Consider the following 21,464-nt stretch of genomic DNA (forward strand, 5'->3'; position numbering starts at 1 on the left):
GTTTTTTCTGTCGCTTCTTCCTGTAAAACACAGGAATGAATGGCTTTTTTTTCCATCTGTTTTATGGATTGTCATTTTTTTTATCATTTAACATTTGGAAATAAAAGTACTTCATGTCTGTTTATCTTGAGCATTTTAAATGGATATCGTGATTGGATTTACATTTGAAACTTGTCGAGTAATGTGTCTGGTTTTTAAAAATAAATAATGTATTTAGCCTACGTGCAGCAGCCCTGTTCCCTTTTTTTTGAATCGTTCTTTTTTCTTTTTCAAACTTTCTCTCGGGAGATGCTGGGTGTGTTGCAATTACATGTAATCACTAAAGTGTCTCATCTTTGATCGCATATATTTGTTTCATTGCAGTTCAGATTAGCAATCAAACAAAGGTCACTCACGATTGAGTCTTGCACAATTTGGCTCAATTATCTCAACTTTTTTTTAAAAAACTCATTTTCATCACGAAAGAATATTTTTTGTTCTTGTCGTCCATAATGAAATTGGTATGTTAGTCCTTGGTGTTAGAAAAAAGGAGAACATCAAAATGCGGTTGAAGCAACTACAAAAGAAATTATGAGAGGGTGTAGTCCAGAGAAACCAAAAGTGGCGCTCTTGTAAACCTTACACATTATTATAATGCCGCATAAAAAACATTTTTAACGTTTACGTCAATAAAACCAACCAGATTAATACAGTGCATGTACATGTATTTACCCCATTTGGCCACAAGACGGCAGTAAAGCCTTTATCATTTCTTTCTCGTCTTCATTGGACAACGCAGATCGTGTAATACAACAAGACGCACTCTCTCTGTATTAACAATTCGTAACAGTTGTTGAGGAAAATCAGACTAAAACACATTATTAATAGTGTTGGAAATATAAGATATATTTTTTACGAATTTTGCTCCAAGACTTTTGTCCATGTATGAAAAATTGTAACCTTGAGAAGTATATAAGAGGGAGAAATTGAGTGGTACTTCTTCTCTTTGTCGCTATGGAGGCTAATCACAGTCCGAAGGTCTTCAAGTGAATGTTTTTTGAGTGAGTAATTAAAACCTTTCAAAGTGTTTATGTGCTGTCATTTACATAAGGTAGAAACACATGTCATATTTTTGGGCCCTGTATTTTATTATGTGTGGGGTATTTTATTAAGTGTGGGGCTGAAAGGGTTTTACGATATTTCACTAGTGCTAGCTAATGCTAACGTAGCATTTAGTGTCCATACAAAAGTAATCGAGGCAAAATGTCAGAAAATTGACTGGCGTGTGTGGCAGTGTTGGTCGGTTTTTTGACATGAACTGAGCGGTCCACGATGAAAGAGTGGTGGCTCCACGTCGGCTTGATGTGCATCCCGCTGCTGGCCGTCTACCTGCACATCCCGCCGCCTCAGCTGTCGGCTGCTTTGCTCAAGTGGCACAACGCCGGAAGAGGCTTCAACTTCAGGGGCAGCGAGATTTTTTACAGAGGTGCTCAACATACAAACCTTGGCACGGCCAGCTCCTCCAAATGGCTTTGAAAACAAACATTTTCTTTCATTTAGAATGTTCCATAGGTGAATAGATGAGATGTAACCACCTAAGTACACTTACGCCAGTGTATTTGTTATGTAACTGAGGTACAATGCACCATTTTTAAATCAAGTGAAATTTTTTAAAGTGGTGTTTAGTAATGAGTGATTTCTTGAGATGAAATCCTGTTTTCCAAACGTTTTTACACCAAGTGCTACCCCAACAACATATGGCCACCATCAGTTGTAAAGTACCGCACATAAAAACTAACGATTGAATGTTCTTCTAGAAATGTGTAAAACCAAACAAAATGTAAATGTGTGTTCTTCAAAGTTGAATACAACCGAACCACACTGTCGCAGTCATTATTTTTTGAGTGCTTTTGCGCTGAATTTACAGTCATGAACTGCAAGGTGTGTACAGCAGGTGTAACGTGTCTTCTCCAAACAGACTCTCATGGTGCCTTGGGAAGCTCCGACGTCGTTCTTCTCCTCCACGGCTTTCCCACCTCCAGCTACGACTGGCACAAGGTCGGAGCGACACAGCAACATAAGCATATTCCAGAAGCAAATTATTATTTGAATATTTATTTAAAATTTATTGGAAGACATCCATGTGTCTACTCTCTCCCCATTCTTCAGTAGATTTGGGAGCCGCTCACCCAACGCTTCAACCGCGTCATAGCACTGGACTTCTTGGGCTTTGGCTTCAGCGACAAGCCGGTGAGCGTCTCGTGTGTGTGTGAATCCATCAAATCAATCAAAAGTGAACGTAATCGATTGGTTTCCTGTTGCCGTGGCGTTCAGCGACCACACAGGTACTCCATCTTCGAGCAGGCTAGTGTGGTTGAGGCGCTGTTGGCGCACCTGGGTCTGGCCAACCAGCGCATCAACTTGGTGTCACATGACTACGGCGACACGGTGGCGCTGGAGCTGCTCCACAGGTAGACTTCAAGATGATTTTTCTGCAGTTGTCTTAAAGAAATTAGACAATACCGCCGCGTCTGTGCGGTCCGGCAATTGGCCAACAGTTTTCCAATTAAACAACAAGCGATTGTGCTTTCTTGTATGGACAGGAGTGACCAAAACCGTACGGGTCACCTGAACATCAACAGCCTGTGTCTCTCAAACGGAGGTGAGTGTTTTTGCAGTACGTTCTCCCATTTTCGGAGCCGCCGTGATGGACTTTGTGCTCTCCACAGGTCTGTTTCCCGAAGCCCACCACCCTCGTCTGCTGCAGATGGTCAGTCTCACCGCTCGCTTATTCACAAGCGTTCATTGACGTCGCGGAGGTTGTGATGTCTCACCGAGATCCATTTTGTCTTCCTAAAGCTACTCAAGGACTCCACGTTCCTGGCTCCCGTCCTCATGCGGCTCACCAACTACATGATCTTCCAGAAGGGGTCAGCACTGTTATTTTTTTTTTCTGATCCAGTCACACACACCAAAACGTTGCTAACTGGTTTTCTTTGATTGCAGGATCGGGGAGGTTTTCGGGCCGTACACGCAGCCGACCGATGCAGAGTTCTGGGACATGTGGACCGGTCTGCGCTACAATGACGGCAACCTTGTGTTGGACAGGTAAGAAAAAAAAAAGCTACTCAAGGACTCCACGTTCCTGGCTCCCGTCCTCATGCGGCTCACCAACTACATGATCTTCCAGAAGGGGTCAGCACTGTTATTTTTTTTTTTCTGATCCAGTCACACACACCAAAACGTTGCTAACTGGTTTTCTTTGATTGCAGGATCGGGGAGGTTTTCGGGCCGTACACGCAGCCGACCGATGCAGAGTTCTGGGACATGTGGACCGGTCTGCGCTACAATGACGGCAACCTTGTGTTGGACAGGTAAGAAAAAAAATATATTCTCAGGTATAGTTATGTTTTATTAAAAAAAAAAAAGAAGTAAATAATAAAAAATACATTTCATACATTGTCCACCAGGCGGCAGTATTATGTGGCTACATCTCTTTAAAAACCTGTAGGTTCCTGCACCACTGTTTATATTTTGTAACGCACTATTTGACCCTATTTACAGAAGCCTTGAAAGATTTTTGTCTGTGTGTCAGTGTTCTACAGTACATAAACCAGAGGTTAAAGCACAGAGAACGATGGGTCGGCGCGCTCACGTCCACCTTTGTGCCACGTAAGTCACATCACGCACACTCAAGTGTCCTTCATGTCGGCTCCCCTTTATGACGACTTTGTCTTCCAGTGCACCTGATCTACGGCCCGCTCGACCCGGTCAACCCCCACCCCCATTTCATCCGCCTTTACCAGTGAGCATCCTTCGTCTTTACCGCCGTCGTTGGTAAGTAGGTGACGTGCGCGCTGTTAATGTTCCCACAGGCAGCTGGTGCAGAGGTCGACCGTCAGCGTGTTGGACGAGCACATCGGTCACTACCCGCAGCTGGAAGATCCCGCGGGCTTCCTCAAGGCTTACTTTAATTTTATTCACTCGTTCTGAACTTGACTGACATGCGGAGTGAGCTGAGAGCTTGATGATCAAATAAATAGTTTTCTACAAAAAAAGGTCATTTGTAATCACTGTTTATTTCTCTTCCAGAGTCATGTTAAGTAGCAGATGTTAGCGATAGACAAAAAGTTAGAAGCGATAAAGGGTTGGGCTTCAGCCCACAGATGCCAGGATGACGTCGACAACCGTTTCTTCGTCGCTGCGGACCGTCACCTGCATGGTGACGCCGTCGGCCAGCGCGAGGCGAGCTCGGACGAGTGTGTCGTGACCTCCCCGGAAAACACCTGCGAAATCACAAGAAAAAAAAAAAATCGGAGTGAGTCTTTAAAATGCGCACAAAAATTGTGTGGGTTTTTTTTTCCCCATGAAACCCACCAGCGAGGAAGAGGATGTGCGAGTTTTTGTTTTCTGGCACTTTGTCCGAGCGCTCGCACGGCTGCATGCCCAGGAAGCTGACGATGTTCTTCACTGCCTCTGTCGGAACGCCGCCGCCACCACCACATTGGGTGAAAGATGTCGTCGGAATCATGACCGCGACGAGCATTTCCATGAGCCTACCGTCTAAAGTGCGAACGGACGCCAGCGCAAACGTCTCCTCCTTCTCAAACTCGTCTCCCACTTCTTCCCAGGCTGCTCCGAAGTTTGGCTTCAGCACCTTCTGGATGTGGTCCGCCACGGTCACTTCCAGGTCCTCCAACTGCGGGAGATCACACGAATGAAACCGAAGCAAGGACCAAACGAATTTGCCGACGGCGCACCGCCACTTACCACGTACTCGTCGTCGTAACCGTCGTCATCGGGCTCTCCCGTGTTGGGGTCGCAGTCTCGGACCAGGTACTTCATCGTGCAGCTGAACGTACACGACACTGCCAACGAGAACGGCGTCGTTTGAATCGTTCGTCGTGGTTTGAGCGGCCAAATCAAAAAAGGTGGCGCTCGACTCACCGGCTGTCGGGTCGTCGTCGGGCAGACGCACGAGCGTGTAGCAGGAGCCCGGCTGGCTGTACGGGAGGCTGGCGGCGGGAAGGTAGTGAAGCACCTCGTAGGATTCGGACGGCTCCATTTGCACGAGAACCTGGAATGACGACCGGAGGTATGAGTGAATGGTTGATTGAACTGTGTCGCGATGAACTGTATCGTCTGGAACCTTCTGCAGAAGTTGGTCGTTGAGCGTGTTGGTGCAGTCGAACTGGAAGACCATGTGCCTGGAGAAGGTGTGTTTGATGCAGCGCACCACGTATTCCGTCTCGGCTTCCGTCAGCTGCACCGGCTCGGCCGACTTGAAGAGCGGGCCGAGACCCTGGAACTCGGGGATGGCCGCCAGTTGTTCTGAGAGCAGAGGAAGTTCCAATCACGTCAAGTCAATGAAGACTTCCCGGTGAGGAGATCTCACCTTGATAGATATCCTGGCGGGACGGGGCCAACTTCTCTGGGAGCTTGCTGGTCGCCACTGGAGCGATTTCTGATCGGAAAAAAAATGACATGTAAAAGTGGTAATTCAACCAGAAAATCTGAATGTGCCGTCCCAAGAGCTGACCCGTTTTCTGTTCTGTGATGGGCGTGGTGGCGAGAGGAACCGTCTTCATGTCGAACGGCTTCTCCGAGGGATCCAGCGTGTACTGGTGCAGCGACTTCTCCAGACCGGGGATGGACACCGACAAGCCTGAACAAGAGATGAATGTTGAAGAGGACATTCAAGGTAGGGCTGGGCGATTCATAAGATTGAATCGATAAAATCTTTTTTTTTTAAATGTATACAACCAAATCGAATGTGTAATATTTATGAATGAAGCGATTAGCTACAGCAACAAGAGGATTTTTTTTTTCTGAAATGTCATAGCTGTAACTCAAACTGCATGGTAAAATTCATGATGGCACAATCTTTTATAGGTCCAAAAAATCTGATGTGCTTGAAAAAAAGGAAAGACTTAAAAAAAAAAAAAGTTTCATTGTGGAATATTTAAAATCATGTTGATTTAAATAGACACTATTTCCCAAGTATTGAAAAATGTCGTTTTGCTTTTTGTTTTGATTGAAGGGGGAGAAGGACGAAAACCAGAAATTGCTGAGCCCTAACCCGAGATGCTAAATCGTTAGCACGTGAACTCATCTCACCGTTGAAGATGTAGGCAGCGTTAAGTGCCTTCTGCTTCTGCTGCAGCACGTTCATGTAGAACGTGGCCCTGTCACGCACTTCGTCGTCGCTGTCCATCATGCACCTGGAGCAAGGCCAGGTTTAGATTGCTCTGGCGGTAATCATTTTTTTAAAAAAGTACCTCTGCATGAGAACCAGAACACTTGGCAGCAGGTCGTCGTTCTGAGCTCCGAATTTGGCCAAGGCGCTAACCGCAGCTGATATCAGGTAGGGGGGGAAAAAAAAAGTCTCAAAACCAAAAACTGCGCTTGTTTTACACAGACGCTGAGAAAGGCGACTTACCGGCTCGCACGGCCTCGCTCTCCAGCACCACCCGATTGAAGATGAAGCGGATGTACTTGGACGGCTGCGGGGTGCGCGGGCCTTCTTTGCCCAGCAGGTGCAGGATCTTGGTCGCCAGCACCGTGTGCTCGCAGTCCTCGATGAACTCGCACAGGTGCGCCAGGCCCGTTTCTTTGCTCTCGGGGTTCTCCTCGATGATGCTGATGATGCAGTCCACGATGGCCCGCTTGTACTCAAAGCCGCCCTTGAATGCGCCGTCCCCGCCCCCCCAAAGAAAGACAACACAGGTGAGCGCTTTTTGAATGTTGACGTGATGATTTTTCGGCAGTAGTTTGTTGCCCGCTTACGTCGTCTCTCAGCATGTTGGACAGGAAGTTCATCATGACGCTGTGCTTCCTTGGATACTTTTGACACAGAGCGCTGATTGCCTGCACCACCACCACCTGCAACCGCAAATCAATCAATCACTCAAACGGTGCCTCGGATCGATCATGTGCATCCCTGCCGCCCGGACGCCTCACCTTGAACTCGTCGGAGATCTCCGAGACGAAAGACGAGATCTGCTTCATGAGTCGGTCCACGCTGCTCTCGCTGCCCGTCTTCAGCAGCGTGGTGATGGCCAAGGTGGCGATGCTGCGGTTGGAGTCGGTGATCAGGTTCTCCAGATCCAGGTTGCACGCCGTCACGGCCGAGGGGTGCTTCATCGCCACCTGGTTGGACAAGAGCGCCACGCCAAACGTCAATTGGGACGCGTTCGAGTCGAGGGCGTACAGGAGATGCGGCGGGGTGTGGCAAGTACCTTGTTGAGGGTCCTGACTGCCGCGTATCTCAGCGCGGCTTTGGGGGAACTGCAGAAGAGCTGCAGCACTTCAGAAAAAAAAAAAAAAAAAAAGAACTCACTCACGTCAGCCATTTTTATTCCCCGTTGTTTGCGCTAACCTACCGGATACAGCGGGGGCCAGCTCCCTGGCCGTGCAATTGGGCATGTGCACGATGGCTGAGGCGGCCTCGTACACGACCATCTCGTTCTTGTTGCGCAGGCAGCTCTCGATGAAGTCAAACAAGGGGCTGTCGTGACTGCGCCCGGAAAATATCTCAGGATCGGAAGCACTAGCCCAGCGTGACTGTTTAAAAGTGTCCGCTTACCCTCCTTCCGTCTCGTCCAGGAGCTTGCTGGCGATGCGGATGAGCATGCAGTAGGCGAACGGCGACTTGAGGCCCGACTTTGTGAACTTGTTGAGCATCTTGGTGACGGCCAGCCGGTCGTTCTTCCTCAGGTGGTACAGGAGGCCCAGAGCGTGGTACTGCAACACGACAGGACAAGTTGACACTTCGAGTGTGGAGCAGCGGTGCGGAACGTTTGGGTAAGCACACAAACTTTTATGCCTAGTTAGAAGCGAATGTAGCATGCGCCCACCTGAACCATAATGTTATCGCTCGAAGCTGCCTCCTGGGCTTCGTTCACCCAGCGTTTGACCACGTCGTAGCTCATCTTCACCATGTGCTGAAACCAAGGTTATTTGAGTTCATGAAAACTAAGCAAGAGAAAGCACTTTTGGAAAAAAAAATAAAACTAATGACGACTAAAAAGAAAACTCAGAATCCCGAGTGAAACAACTTTTGGCTATGTGACGTGAGCGTTGACCCAAGCGCATCTCACCAGTGAGGACACCAAGGCCGAGCTGGACACGCTCGGGACCTTGTCGACGATGGCCTGCTTCATGTATCTCTCGATGGCCTGCAGCATGGTGGTCTGAGGAACGCGGGGGGCAGTCAGCATTCTATTTTTTTCTTGAATTCTTAGAAGCATGGCTTTTGATGGACAACTTACGTCTGTGATCCTGCAGAGGGCTCTGATCGCCGGTCCCCTGTACACGTCGTCCTTGCCAGTCATGTCTTTGGTAAGGCTGCGCAGGCACAGTGACACCACCGTTATTTATGAAACACGAACCCAACACATCATGTCGTCGTAAAACTTTTTGAACCTGCTGGTGACAATAATGACGTCCTCAGAGATGTTGGCCATCTCCTTGATGGTCAAGTAGCACATCCTCCTCAGTGTTTGCTAAGAAGACAAAAATTACATTTTGACTTAAAGTTAACACTTTGAAATTGACTATTTGAGCTTACGTCATTGGACTGGAAGAGCCTGGTCATGGCAAAGAACGCCTCGGTGGCTTCAGTGGTCCCAAAATGTTCACCCTAAAACAAATAAAAGTCCAGGAATGTGAGGCAGAGGGTCGGTCGCATGTTAAAAAAAAAAACAAAAAAAAAAGTTATTCTATGCTACCTGGTTGAGAAGGTAAATAATCTTGGTCAGAATGTGCAGGCATCTTCGTGGGTTGATGGGTGTCTCGTTGAAGATGCGAGCCTGTGGGCAAAATGAAAATAATTCACACATATGACTATGTTGACAATCTGTTTGATTACGAAAAAAATGACATTTGGAAACGCACCTCTTGCAAAACGGCACTCTTCTCCAGATGCTGGAAAGGGTTTGAGCCGCTTCCTGAAAGAAAAAAAGGACATGCATACGGACGTCACTGACAAGACGCAGCTCACGTTAGCGCTAACAGAGCAGCGGGCTAATGCCTGCATTTATTTATCACAAACGCAAAATAAATACATCAAAGTGTCATTTTAATTCACCTTGCAACATTAATTCACTCCGATTGCTCGTTTCAGCTTCCATGCTAGTTATTTGTTAGCACGCCAACCTGCGAGCCTCACGAGTTATAAAACTCACCGATCACAGTCGCCATTGCGAGGTCAAAGAACAACGTTCAGCAACACTCACCGGACTCTTCGTCCTTTTTGTCAAACTTCTTGATCATCGTGTCGAAACTGGCTGACGAGCGGCAGACGTTCGATGTCGACGGGATGCTAACAAAATCTTCCACGTCGCCACAACTGGAATGAACTTCCGGCCGTTACGTCATCAAATAGCAAATAAGCTGTTATTTCACCCTCCTGACTGGCCCAATAAGGCGTAAAAACGCATTATTACGGCATTCAATGCAATTATAATGATGCGTTTTTTCCAATGTAAAAAAAAAAAAAAGCGTACAGAAAGAAGTGTCCAAAATGACCAAAATATTAGGCACACCCAAGTTCTCGCGTTGATAGGAGAGAGCGTTTACGCATGCGCGGACATTTTTCGGCACTTCTTTTAAAATGTGACATTTTGACACTCTGGGTGTTCCATTCGTCGCGTGTTAACGATAATTTGTCCCTCCGGTTCGTTCATCGTTCAACGTCGATCATTTAGTTTTGTTTAATTGCGACCAGGTAGTTAAACGCTGACCGGAAACGAGCCATTGTTTGGCTTGGCGTTTTTTTTTTTTGTTTGTTTGCTAATGTTACGTGTGTTTCGAGCACCTGAACTAAGTTAGGTTAGCTACGTTAGTGCGAATTAAGGCATTTTTTTGTATTGTTTACATGCGCAGTAGACGACCACAATGAAGGGAAGTTGTCAACACCTGCTTCCACGTGCAAAGGTAACGCATGCCCAACTTTTCCATGTTTTCACTGTCCATTGTCTTCTGTTTCAGTGCGTCCCTCACGTGACAGTACTTATGTTTTTGTTTGCCTGACAGGACGGAGGAGGTTTTGGACAGGCTCAGTTCAGGACATGGATGCATCTGCACTACAATGACGCAAACCTGGTTTTGGGCAGGTGTGTGCACTTTTTTTTCCCAACACAGAGGACGCCATGCTGTTTGAAGCCATTTTTTTAGTGGGTCATTCCATGTTAGGTCACGCCATAATTCATAAAAAAATTAACCAAGTGGATTTTGATTTGAATGAAACTTGCCGTACTTGTTGAAGGTGTTGGCACAACACTAAAACTAAGTATCAGAGACATAATTTATTTTGTACAGCAGCAATAAGGAGTCATAGTACACACCCCTATAATAATCCTTGCAATTTGCATATTCAATGAGGTCATTGAATATTCATTGCAAATCTGACAATATGGATACGATGAGCCCTTACTGCTGCTAAACAACATTGACAAAACTGAAACCTTTGAGAGAACATGTGAGAGATTACATTCCATGAAAAAAAATATGGTCACGTAATCCTCAAGGTCACCCAAGGTCCATCTCCAGGTTAAGTTCTAGGTCAAAAGTTGCTTAAATATAAATCAATCTTCCAAATGATTACAGATATTGATTTCTTGTTAAATTCCCTTCCCAAATAAATACCTGTTTTGTGAAGATGGGATGGGTTGATGCCTGAACTCAGGAAGGAAGGCGGCCACGCCCCCTTTTCCGGAGCTCATAAAAATTCGGGGATGCCGTAGCTCCCAAACCCTTGCTCCGATTGACCGCTAATTTGAGATTTAGTGTTGTGCCATCACTGTCAACAAGTACAGCAAGTTTCATTCAAATCAAAATCCATTTGGCTGAACCCGCTTGTGATTTGCCATGGAATGACCCAAGTGAGCTTTCTGACCTCGACTTGATCTGCGACACAGTGCACACAAGGAGAACAAAGCTCAATGCTTCTGAACATGTGCTATTTTTAAAATTACATTGTTGTGGCCCAGATTATTTAAAACTAAATATTTATATTTTTGTTTAATAAATTGGCAAAAATAACTGATTTAAAAAAAAAAAAAAAACATCGAAACACATGTTCATAAGCAGTGAGTGATGTTGTTACCAGCTTCCACATGTGTCAGTGTTGTGCAGTCCATGCTTGTCAAGCAGACAACATGGCATCCTCTGCTGCTGGCTGAAATGTACTGCCTGTCAGCCAGTGTCGGTGTAGAACTTGAGTCAAGCTTTATTGCTAAAATGATGTGAAATTGTTTTAAAAAAATTCTTGTCAATATATTGTTCGGCTGGAATCAGAGTCTGCATGTTTTGTGTCTCACTGAGTTTAATCAAAGTGGCCTTGTTATGGATGGCAACTGGAGTTGTTGGGGTTTTGTCCCGGAAGACGTTTGGCCTCTGGTCCGAGCAGACTTCTTGGATTGATGCTCAAGGCCAGAAAGGGCGAGCTGTCCTTTTTGGTGTTTGCGCATGAACCCAGAAAACCTACTCGGCCCAGAAGCCAAACGTCTTCCAGGACAAAACACAGACAACTCCGGTTGCCGCCCACAACCACACCCACTTTACATAGCCCCGCCCATGCAAGACCAGAATTTTAATGCAAATTTGTTTGCAAACCCCGCCCACAATTGCCCAAATCGACCAATCACAATGCGGCATGTAAATTTATTTTGAATAACCCCGCCTACACATCCTCGAAGCAACCAATCAGGTTGCGGCACGCAAATTTATTTGCATACATCACGCCCACCCCGGGGAAAAAATTCGGCATGCAAATAATTTACATAACCACGCCCACAGCTAATTAGCATACCCAATCAGAGCAACGCATGCAAATAAATTTGCATAACCACGCCCACAATAGCTTGGCTCAGCCAATCAAAAGTCGGCATGCAAATATATTTGCATAGCCACGCCCACCTATAACCGGAAACACGAAATTTATTTGCATAATCCCGCCCACAACTGATTAACACAGCCAATCAGAATGTACGATGCAAATATATATATTTGCATAGCCCCGCCCACCCCGCCGGGAAAATTTATTTGCATAGCCGCGCCCAAAATTACCCAATCAACCAATCACAGCACGGTATGTAAATTAATTTGCATAGCCCCGCCCACAAGCGACCGATTCGACCAATCACAGTGCTGCATTCGCGCATATTTGCATAACTCCGCCCATCATTAGCTTCGCATAACCACACCCATTATGCTAATTTATATTCATTAGCATAGCCCCGCCCATTCACATCAGCCAATCGGATTGCTCCTTTATTTGCATTGCCACACCCCTAACCCCACCCACTTTCATTGATGAAGGAAGTCGAGATGTTTGTGTTTTCATTTTATTTTACAAGAATACATGTTCAAAGACAAAGTTAAAGTAAAAAAAAAAAAAGTTAAAGTTAAAGTGTAAAAAAAAAAAAAAGTTAAAGTTAAAGTAAAAAAAAAAAATTTAAATAAAAAAGTTAAAGTAAAAAAAGTTAGCCTTAAAATTACAAAAAAAAAAGTTTAAAAATGACAAAAAAAGTGTCTCACCGAAAATGTCCAAGTTGGATGACTTTGCAGCCTTCTACTTTTCGTTGCCTGGTGAAGTCAGCCTGTGACAGCAGAGCTGGGCCAACACGTGGACCTAAGACAAAAATGAGATTGGAGAGTCTCAAATCCCCTTCTTGTGCAGCAAATGCAATTTGAAATGTGATCAAACTAACCAGCACAGAAGTTGTCTGGGACTCTGAACAAGTGCTCGCACGGCCACATCACGCTCAGCTCCTGCGCAACAAACAATATGGGGTCAAAGAAGGGATTGAGAAAACTGTCAAGCATTCAAAACTTACTGCCCATTGTATAACCTCTTCTAGCTGAATGCATCAAGCCAAGAGTTGGACGACAGTCGCCGCCTGGTGAAGTGGACAAAGGAAAAAGGATTTTAGCGCATTTCTGGTACAGCAAATTTTAGACAAGAACAAACCCACCAGTGAGGAAGAGGACCTGGGACTTCTTGGGCAGTCATCGAACTTGAAGAAAAACCGCCAAGTTGCAGCACTTGTGCATGTATGCACCAGTGCAACTTTTCTTGTTGGCAGGCTGCTCCAAAGTTGGCTTCAGACCCTTCTGGACGTCGTTCTCCAGCTGACCAAACAGAAACAGAGTAAGTGGTCAAAAATGGATGATGCATCACCAAGATTTTGTTGACATGACCATTTATTTCACTTGCAGACCGCAAGGAAGGAGAGGAACAAGGGTGCACTTCAGCCCACCTAATCCAGGAAGACCCTTTCCCCAGGCAGCGTGACGTCACTTCTGGAAAACAGCAAGACACCAATCAAAACATTCACCCAGCGTGGTTTTGATGGAAACCGTTTGAGATGACACCCACCACCACAAGCGCCGACTTCTCCCAAAGTTTGCCAACGTCTGTATGTGGTCCTCTGGACTGGGGAAGAGAAAGCTGATGACGTTGGGCTTCACAGGCTAGCATGTCGCAGAGGCCGGCAGCATTTGTCACCAATGTCTGAGTGACCATCTGAAGAAAGGGGAGGAGGAAAAAAAAAATTCAGTAGACTGTCTGTTGGAATCTTCTGGAGCAGTTGCCAGTTCTGCAGAGACGAAATGAGCAGAGTCACATACAAACCCTCAAAAAACCACCAAGCGCTTTCTTGCGAGAAGGGCTCACGTTGACGTCATGGTGGGGCGGGGTCCAACTTGGATTTCTGGAGGGAAACAAGGTAAGAAATCCTTCAGGCCTTCAATGGGAAATTTGTAGTCAAACTATTTGTTTTTCAAGTCTGACCCTTTTCCCCCCCATCCTGTGACAGAGCGAAGGTGATGTCCAACCGCTTCTCAGGGCCTCAGAGTGGACAAGCCTGAACACAAACAGGAGGTAGGTAATGTACCCATGAAGCTTTTAATTCAGTTTCAGTTGAAAGTGGGTCAACTTGAAAGATTTCAGCTGCAATTTCGAAACTCTTTGCCCAGCGTCTTGGTGACCAGGGTGCGGAGTCCACGATGGCACCAACCGGAAGATTCTCTGCAAAGTCAAAAAAAAAAAAAAAAAAAAAAAAGAAAAAAAACATTTTTTTTGCTTTTTCGCCACAACAACAAAAACAAGTTCAGATCATGACTGCATTACAACTGACATGGCTGTTGTGATTTGAGACTATTGCTGGTCTTTTCCAACAGAAGCATCACTGGCGAAAAACAACGGTACTTGAGCCTGTCCACCGTCTTCCCGGAGTGGATGCCGATTCAGGTTCTCCAGGGCCAAGAGGTGCTTTGGCACCATCTAGTGGACATGAGCAGAAAGAGACAAAATTAGTACAGGATGTGAAATGTACCTTTTTCAACTGTCCAGAGAGACATTCGTCCCAGTGCAGTTTTGGGGGAACCTGCAAAAGAGAAATGGGTTTAAAAATGTTCACTTCAGCCATTTTGCTTTGCCGCATGCTCAAACCCAGCAGACGGCCCCATTCACTGTTTTCTTGTTCCCCAGGCAGCTCTGGATGAAGTAAAGGTGCCGTTTCACCTGCGCATGCACACAAAAAGGATGTCAGCAAGAGCGAATTGAAGTCATTTACGACGTCCTTACCCTCCTTCTGTCTCAAAACAGAAGGAGCAAAACAGCAACTTGAGGCCGGACTCTCAACGTGCAGAGTGCCGTTGACAGCACCAACTTTGGCAATCCTCCTCATGAGGAAAAAAAATGTCCAACCGCTTCTGAGGGCCCCAGAATGGACAAGCCTGAACACAAACAGGAGGTACGCAATGGACCCATCAAGCTTTTAATTCAGTTTAATTTTAATGTGGGTCAACTTGAAAGATTTCAGCTGTAATGTAGACAATTTTCTTTGCCCAGCGTCTTGGTGACCAGGGTGCAGACTCCACGATGGCACCAACTGGAGTAGACAATTTTCTTTGCCCAGCAGGTGCAGCGTCTTGGTGACCAGGGTTCAGACTTCATGATGGCACCAACTGGAAGCCTCTCTGCACAGTCAAAAACGAAAAAAAATGTGCTCATCTCAACGATCATGTTTCCTCCTCCACCTGCAACAACAATCTCTGTGCACAGTCAAAAACGAAAACATGTGCTCATCTCAACAAACGATCATGTTTCCTCCTCCACCTGCAACAACAATCACATTTTTTAGTCTCTTTTCCAACATAAGTATCACTGGCGAAAAAGATCGACTGTACTCGAGCCTGTCCACAGTCTTTGCTGATTCAGGTTCTGCAGGGGCAAGAGATGCTTTGGCACCACCTGAGCAGAAAGAAAAACAAAATGAGTACGCAAGTACAGAATGGTAAATGTATCTTTCAGACGGTCCCGAGAGACATTCGTCCCGGTGCAGCTTTGGGGGAACCTGCAAAAGAGAAAATGTGTTAAAAAATGTTCACTTGAGCCATTTTGCTTTGCAGTGTGCTCAAACCCAGCAGACACTGCAAACAGCCCCATTCGCCGTTGTCTTGTTCGTCAGGCAGCTGTGGATGAAGTCAAGATGCCGTTTCACCTGCGCACACAAAAAGGATGTCAGAAAGAGTGAATTGTAGTTCTTTCCGATGTCCTTACCTTCCTTCAGTTTTGTCCAGGAGCAAAATAGCAACTTGAGGCCGGACTCTCAACTTGCTTTTTCAAGATGTCTGGGGAGCGCAGTTTACAATGAGGTAGTGTACAGCACCAAATTTTGAAATCCTCCCTCTAAGAAAAAATAAAATAAAAACTTGCACACATTTATAGTTTGTGGTTCCTACCTGAATCACGTCATCACTCGAAGCCTCCTGTAAGCTCATCTTCATGTGCTGAAAAATTAAAACATGGTTTCGGAGTTGTATGCGCAGGAGTTTTTTTGTCTCTTACCAGTGACGAGCGCAGGGCTGAGCTGGACACCTCGGCAGTGGCCTGCAGCATAACGGGTGGGCTGAAAAGACAGTAAAATAATTAGCAGCGTGACTTTTGGTAAGCACATTTAAACAGCCCCCCCTCCAAAAAAAAAAAAGTCGCAGAGAGCCATTTTTAGAGTCAATTCGGCCAGTCACTTGAAGATGCCAAGCCTGTGAACAGAAATTACACAATTACAACAAAGAGCAGAGTCTCATTTAAATTGTGGAAATAAAAAACGCTGGCAACTTACCTTCTCAATACCCTGGAAAGGAAAAGAAATATATATCAAACAGTGCCATTTAAAAATTGCAGGCGACTTACCTTTGTAGAGTTGAACAGCCCTAAAACGCGAATTAATGTAAAAAGTTACAAAAGGTTAGCGATTAAAAGACGAAAAAGAAACCTCAAACGTTCAGTTCGTCGAACGCTGGCAACTTACCCTCTCGGCGTGCTGGAAAGGAAAACGAAAATTGCAAAACGAGAGTGAGTTCAATCGAGCAGAGTGCCGTTGCAAATTGCAGTTGACTTACCGTGGAAGAGTTGAACGGCCTGAAAACGTGAATTAATGTGAAAAGTTACAAAAAGTTAGCGATGAAAAAACGAAAAAGAAACCTCCAAACGTTCAGTTTGTCAAACGCGAGCAACTTACCCTCTCTGCACGCTGTAAAGGAAAAAGAAAATTGCAAAACGAGAGTTAGTTCAGAAGAACACAATGCCATTTAAATTGCAGGCGACTTAACCGTGGAAGAGTTGAACAGCCTGAAAAGGTGAATTATTGTTAAAAGTTACAAAAGTTAGCAATGACAAGACAAAAAAAGAAAGTTAAAGCGTTCACCTTGCCAAGCCTTGTGGTTGTCTTGCCGCGATGTGGACGTGCAGTCAGTCGGCAGCCTGGAGTGGAAAGAGACCGTTGTTCAATTAGTCGCAGCTTAAATAGGTTTTCGCTAACGACGTCATCACGTTTTGGTTTTTTTCAAAAGCTTTATTTAACAAAGAAGTTAAAAAAAAAAAACAATTGAGAGAAACGATTCCGAAAGAAAATCTCGGTAAATGGGAGGTCGAGGTGAGGCTCGAACTCGCTCTCACCAGACGGCACCGCTTGTCTCTAACCATTAGGCCAATCGTGCTGATGACTTCCGGCATTGAAAGTGTTATTTTAGTGTCTTCCTCAATTTTGGAGTGCCCAATACTATTGTTCATGCGAATAAATCTAACCTCCACATTGAGAATTTTCAAATCCGAGTTGGTCTAGTGGTTAAAGACTGTACTTTGGATTCAGCTGACTCGTGTTCGAATTCCCTTTTCTCCTCACCTGCATTTATGCACCTATGTAGGTGAGCCCGGGGATCGAACCCGAGTCGCCAGAACCCAATGCAAAGTTTTAGACCAATGGACCATCACGGTTGAGTTTTCCGGCGAATTTTTAGTTGTATTCATAGTTTACACCTGAACATGACAAAGTGAAAGAATAAATATAACCTCCAAATTGTCAATTTTCAAATCCGAGTTGGTCTAGTGGTTAAAGACTGTACTTTGGATTCAGCTGACTCGTGTTCGAATTCCCTTTTCTCCTCACCTGCATTTATGCACCTATGTAGGTGAGCCCGGGCATCGAACCCGAGTCGCCAGAACCCAATGCAAAGTTTTAGACCAATGGACCATCACGGTTGAGTTTTTCGGCAAATTTCTTTGTATATACATAGTAAATATCTGATCATTTATATTTTTTCAATAGAAACTTGAGATCAGGACCGGGGATTGAATGGCGAGAGCAGGTGAGACGGAAGACCACGTATAACATCAGTAATTCAGTGAAGTTCGAAATTATCACGTGTTCTCCCACTTGAATGTAGTTACTCGGATTCGCCACAGGGCGGCAGCATAAGTTGTTCTTCCTCATTTCTCTCGCAACCTTCACGTCTTCACTTGTATTCCATCGATGACTTGGTTTGAATTCAAGGCGGCGCAGTACACACCACAATACTTGTCATTGCGATTTATTGTTTGGGAAGTAAACATGAACAAACATGGATTTGAACGAGACCGTGTTTGTTGCGTCTGCTTTATTTGGGGAAAATAATTTTGCGTATAAAAATAACACATCTGAGGAGCACGCATTCACACAGACATTTCCGTGCATTTTTCAACGGGCACTGAAACTTTGAACAGCAAACATGAAAAACGAAGCCGCTGGGAAAGGAGATGAAGGGAAAAATATTGCATGAGGAAGTTAAGCGAATGCTCGAATAACACAGTCAGCTTTAGTCTTTGAAACAGTTCGTACAGATTTAATCAAGAGATGAGTTGTTGACTCCCATGAAGCGATAAATGGCAATGCAGTGATTTGCCGGTCTCGCCTTTACAACAAATCCAGCCATTTTTCAGTGAGGCGTCGGTCTGGAAGTCATTTGTCCCCAACAATAACATAATGCGAACGCAAAGACAAACAACTCGTACAAAGTTCCTTTTAAAATACAACGCAAAAGCGTCACTTCCTCCGACCGATGCGCGCGAGCAGACGCGCGTTCTCGTCCGCCTTCGAGCGCAGGTTTTGGTCTTTGGCCATTTCGAAGATCACGTTCATGATGTTGGTGGGCAAGTCCAGGGACAGAGTCAGCTGGCTCCTGCGCTCCTCCTTGCCGCCGTTCCGCAGCAGCGAGCCGCGGAGCTTGGCCCGGCTCTGGAAGCGCGACTTAGCCGGGTTGAAAGTCCTTTTCTCCCGGCTCGACGACTCCTCGGACGCGGAGGCGCCCAGGTACTCCGCGGAGGACTGCAGTAGGGAGCCCCAGACGTTCTCGGAGGAGAAGCGGCCGCCGGCGGCCATCTGGTTGTCGCACAGGAGGTCCGAGCGGCCGCGGGCCAAGCGGAGACACAAGCAGGAGGAGGGCGGGCAAAGAACCGAGAGCAGCAGCAGGGTCTTGAGGGACGACAACATCGCGTGTGTGGCGGGGTGTCCACTAAAAAAAAAAAAAAAAAAAAAAAAAAAAAGGGGGGGGGGGGGGGGGGGACGACAGTTCACGGTTGAGTTTTCCGGCGAATTTTTAGTTGTATTCATAGTTTACACCTAAACATGACAAAGTGAAAGAATAAATATAATCTCCAAATTATCAACTTTCAAATCCGAGTTGGTCTAGTGGTTAAAGACTGTACTTTGGATTCAGGTGATTCGTGTTCGAGTTCCCTTTTCTCCTCACCTGCATTTATGCACCTATGTAGGTGAGCCCGGGGATCGAACCCGAGTCGCCAGAACCCAATGCAAAGTTTTAGACCACTGGACCATCACGGTTGAGTTTTCCGGCGAATTTTTAGTTGTATTCATAGTTTACACCTGAACATGACAAAGTGAAAGAATAAATATAAGCTCCAAATTATCAACTTTCAAATCCGAGTTGGTCTAGTGGTTAAAGACTGTACTTTGGATTCAGCTGACTCGTGTTCGAATTCCCTTTTCTCCTCACCTGCATTTATGCACCTATGTAGGTGAGCCCGGGGATCGAACCCGAGTCGCCAGAACCCAATGCAAAGTTTTAGACCACTGGACCATCACGGTTGAGTTTTCCGGCGAATTTTTAGTTGTATTCATAGTTTACACCTGAACATGACAAAGTGAAAGAATAAATATAAGCTCCAAATTATCAACTTTCAAATCCGAGTTGGTCTAGTGGTTAAAGACTGTACTTTGGATTCAGTTGACTCGTGTTCGAGTTCCCTTTTCTCCTCACTTGCATTTATGCACCTATGTAGGTGAGCCCGGGGATCGAACCCGAGTCGCCAGAACCCAATGCAAAGTTTTAGACCACTGGACCATCACGGTTGAGTTTTCCGGCGAATTTTTAGTTGTATTCAGTTTACACCTAAACATGACAGTGAAAGAATAAATATAACCTCCAAATTGTCAACTTTCAAATCCGAGTTGGTCTAGTGGTTAAAGACTGTACTTTGGATTCAGGTGATTCGTGTTCGAGTTCCCTTTTCTCCTCACCTGCATTTATGCACCTATGTAGGTGAGCCCGGGGATCGAACCCGAGTCGCCAGAACCCAATGCAAAGTTTTAGACCACTGGACCATCACGGTTGAGTTTTCCGGCGAATTTTTAGTTGTATTCATAGTTTACACCTGAACATGACAAAGTGAAAGAATAAATATAAGCTCCAAATTATCAACTTTCAAATCCGAGTTGGTCTAGTGGTTAAAGACTGTACTTTGGATTCAGTTGACTCGTGTTCGAGTTCCCTTTTCTCCTCACCTGCATTTATGCACCTATGTAGGTGAGCCCGGGGATCGAACCCGAGTCGCCAGAACCCAATGCAAAGTTTTAGACCACTGGACCATGACGGTTGAGTTTTCCGGCGAATTTTTAGTTGTATTCATAGTTTACACCTAAACATGACAAAGTGAAAGAATAAATATAATCTCCAAATTATCAACTTTCAAATCCGAGTTGGTCTAGTGGTTAAATACTGTACTTTGGATTCAGTTGACTCGTGTTCGAGTTCCCTTTTCTCCTCACCTGCATTTATGCACCTATGTAGGTGAGCCCGGGGATCGAACCCGAGTCGCCAGAACCCAATGCAAAGTTTTAGACCACTGGACCATCACGGTTGAGTTTTTCGGCAAATTTCTTTGTATATACATAGTAAATATCTGATCATTTATATTTTTTCAATAGAAACTTGAGATTAGGACCGGGGATTGAATGGCGAGAGCCGCTGAGACGGAAGACCACGGATAACATCAGTAATTCAGTGAAGTTCGAAATTATCACGTGTTCTCCCACTTGAATGTAGTTACTCGGATTCGCCACAGGGCGGCAGCATAAGTTGTTCTTCCTCATTTCTCTCGCAACCTTCACGTCTTCACTTGTATTCCATCGATGACTTGGTTTGAATTCAAGGCGGCGCAGTACACACCACAATACTTGTCATTGCGATTTATTGTTTGGGAAGTAAACATGAACAAACATGGATTTGAACGAGACCGTGTTTGTTGCGTCTGCTTTATTTGGGGAAAATAATTTTGCGTATAAAAATAACACATCTGAGGAGCACGCATTCACACAGACATTTCCGTGCATTTTTCAACGGGCACTGAAACTTTGAACAGCAAACATGAAAAACGAAGCCGCTGGGAAAGGAGATGAAGGGAAAAATATTGCATGAGGAAGTTAAGCGAATGCTCGAATAACACAGTCAGCTTTAGTCTTTGAAACAGTTCGTACAGATTTAATCAAGAGATGAGTTGTTGACTCCCATGAAGCGATAAATGGCAATGCAGTGATTTGCCGGTCTCGCCTTTACAACAAATCCAGCCATTTTTCAGTGAGGCGTCGGTCTGGAAGTCATTTGTCCCCAACAATAACATAATGCGAACGCAAAGACAAACAACTCGTACAAAGTTCCTTTTAAAATACAACGCAAAAGCGTCACTTCCTCCGACCGATGCGCGCGAGCAGACGCGCGTTCTCGTCCGCCTTCGAGCGCAGGTTTTGGTCTTTGGCCATTTCGAAGATCACGTTCATGATGTTGGTGGGCAAGTCCAGGGACAGAGTCAGCTGGCTCCTGCGCTCCTCCTTGCCGCCGTTCCGCAGCAGCGAGCCGCGGCGCTT

The 21,464-nt window shown here is 45.5% G+C and overlaps 3 protein-coding genes and 1 long non-coding RNA gene across 6 annotated transcripts in view; 2 read left to right on the top strand and 2 right to left on the bottom strand.

Annotated features, from left to right (window-relative positions):
- Positions 1-791: 791 nt before the first annotated feature.
- mest (mesoderm specific transcript) lies at positions 792-4,037 on the top strand. Its single transcript, XM_019883184.1, has 12 exons — positions 792-1,040; positions 1,274-1,465; positions 1,958-2,037; positions 2,152-2,229; positions 2,314-2,450; positions 2,583-2,641; positions 2,709-2,749; positions 2,839-2,909; positions 2,986-3,087; positions 3,575-3,651; positions 3,721-3,784; positions 3,855-4,037. Exons 2-12 carry the CDS (start codon positions 1,312-1,314, stop codon positions 3,970-3,972), a joined length of 981 nt encoding a protein of 326 aa, XP_019738743.1. The 5' UTR covers positions 792-1,040; positions 1,274-1,311; the 3' UTR covers positions 3,973-4,037.
- A 2-nt stretch (positions 4,038-4,039) lies between these two features.
- On the bottom strand, positions 4,040-9,359 carry copg2 (COPI coat complex subunit gamma 2). Its single transcript, XM_019883164.1, has 24 exons — positions 9,216-9,359; positions 8,875-8,927; positions 8,709-8,789; positions 8,549-8,620; positions 8,404-8,483; positions 8,250-8,325; positions 8,079-8,171; positions 7,836-7,922; positions 7,565-7,722; positions 7,362-7,495; positions 7,218-7,285; positions 6,940-7,128; positions 6,766-6,861; positions 6,419-6,662; positions 6,258-6,333; positions 6,097-6,200; positions 5,519-5,644; positions 5,375-5,443; positions 5,129-5,310; positions 4,927-5,056; positions 4,750-4,847; positions 4,540-4,678; positions 4,357-4,455; positions 4,040-4,265 (listed from the first exon to the last, which is right to left on the bottom strand). Exons 1-24 carry the CDS (start codon positions 9,250-9,252, stop codon positions 4,135-4,137), a joined length of 2,622 nt encoding a protein of 873 aa, XP_019738723.1. The 5' UTR covers positions 9,253-9,359; the 3' UTR covers positions 4,040-4,134.
- Positions 9,360-9,390: 31 nt separating this feature from the next.
- LOC109523786 (uncharacterized) lies at positions 9,391-12,958 on the top strand. 2 transcript variants are annotated; one of them, XR_002169843.1, is made up of 3 exons: positions 9,391-9,915; positions 10,015-10,094; positions 12,843-12,958. It is a non-coding gene; the product is annotated as an uncharacterized LOC109523786 (long non-coding RNA). The 2 variants fall into 2 exon arrangements; XR_002169842.1 differs by lacking the exon at positions 12,843-12,958 and having other exon boundaries at positions 9,404-9,915; positions 10,015-11,238.
- Positions 12,959-17,905: 4,947 nt separating this feature from the next.
- Positions 17,906-21,464, bottom strand: part of ucn3l (urocortin 3, like) — a 4,237-nt gene continuing 678 nt past the window's right edge. For both annotated transcript variants that reach the window (XM_019883192.1, XM_019883191.1), the window contains exon 2: positions 17,906-18,816. In XM_019883192.1, coding sequence (XP_019738751.1) covers positions 18,348-18,794 — 447 coding nt within the window. In that variant the 5' untranslated portion in view covers positions 18,795-18,816 and the 3' untranslated portion in view covers positions 17,906-18,347. The remainder of the gene's footprint in view (positions 18,817-21,464) is intronic.

The sequence above is a fragment of the Hippocampus comes genome, unplaced genomic scaffold (assembly GCF_001891065.2).
Source record: "Hippocampus comes isolate QL1 unplaced genomic scaffold, H_comes_QL1_v1.1 scaffold38, whole genome shotgun sequence".
In the NCBI taxonomy this organism is placed as follows: domain Eukaryota; kingdom Metazoa; phylum Chordata; class Actinopteri; order Syngnathiformes; family Syngnathidae; genus Hippocampus; species Hippocampus comes.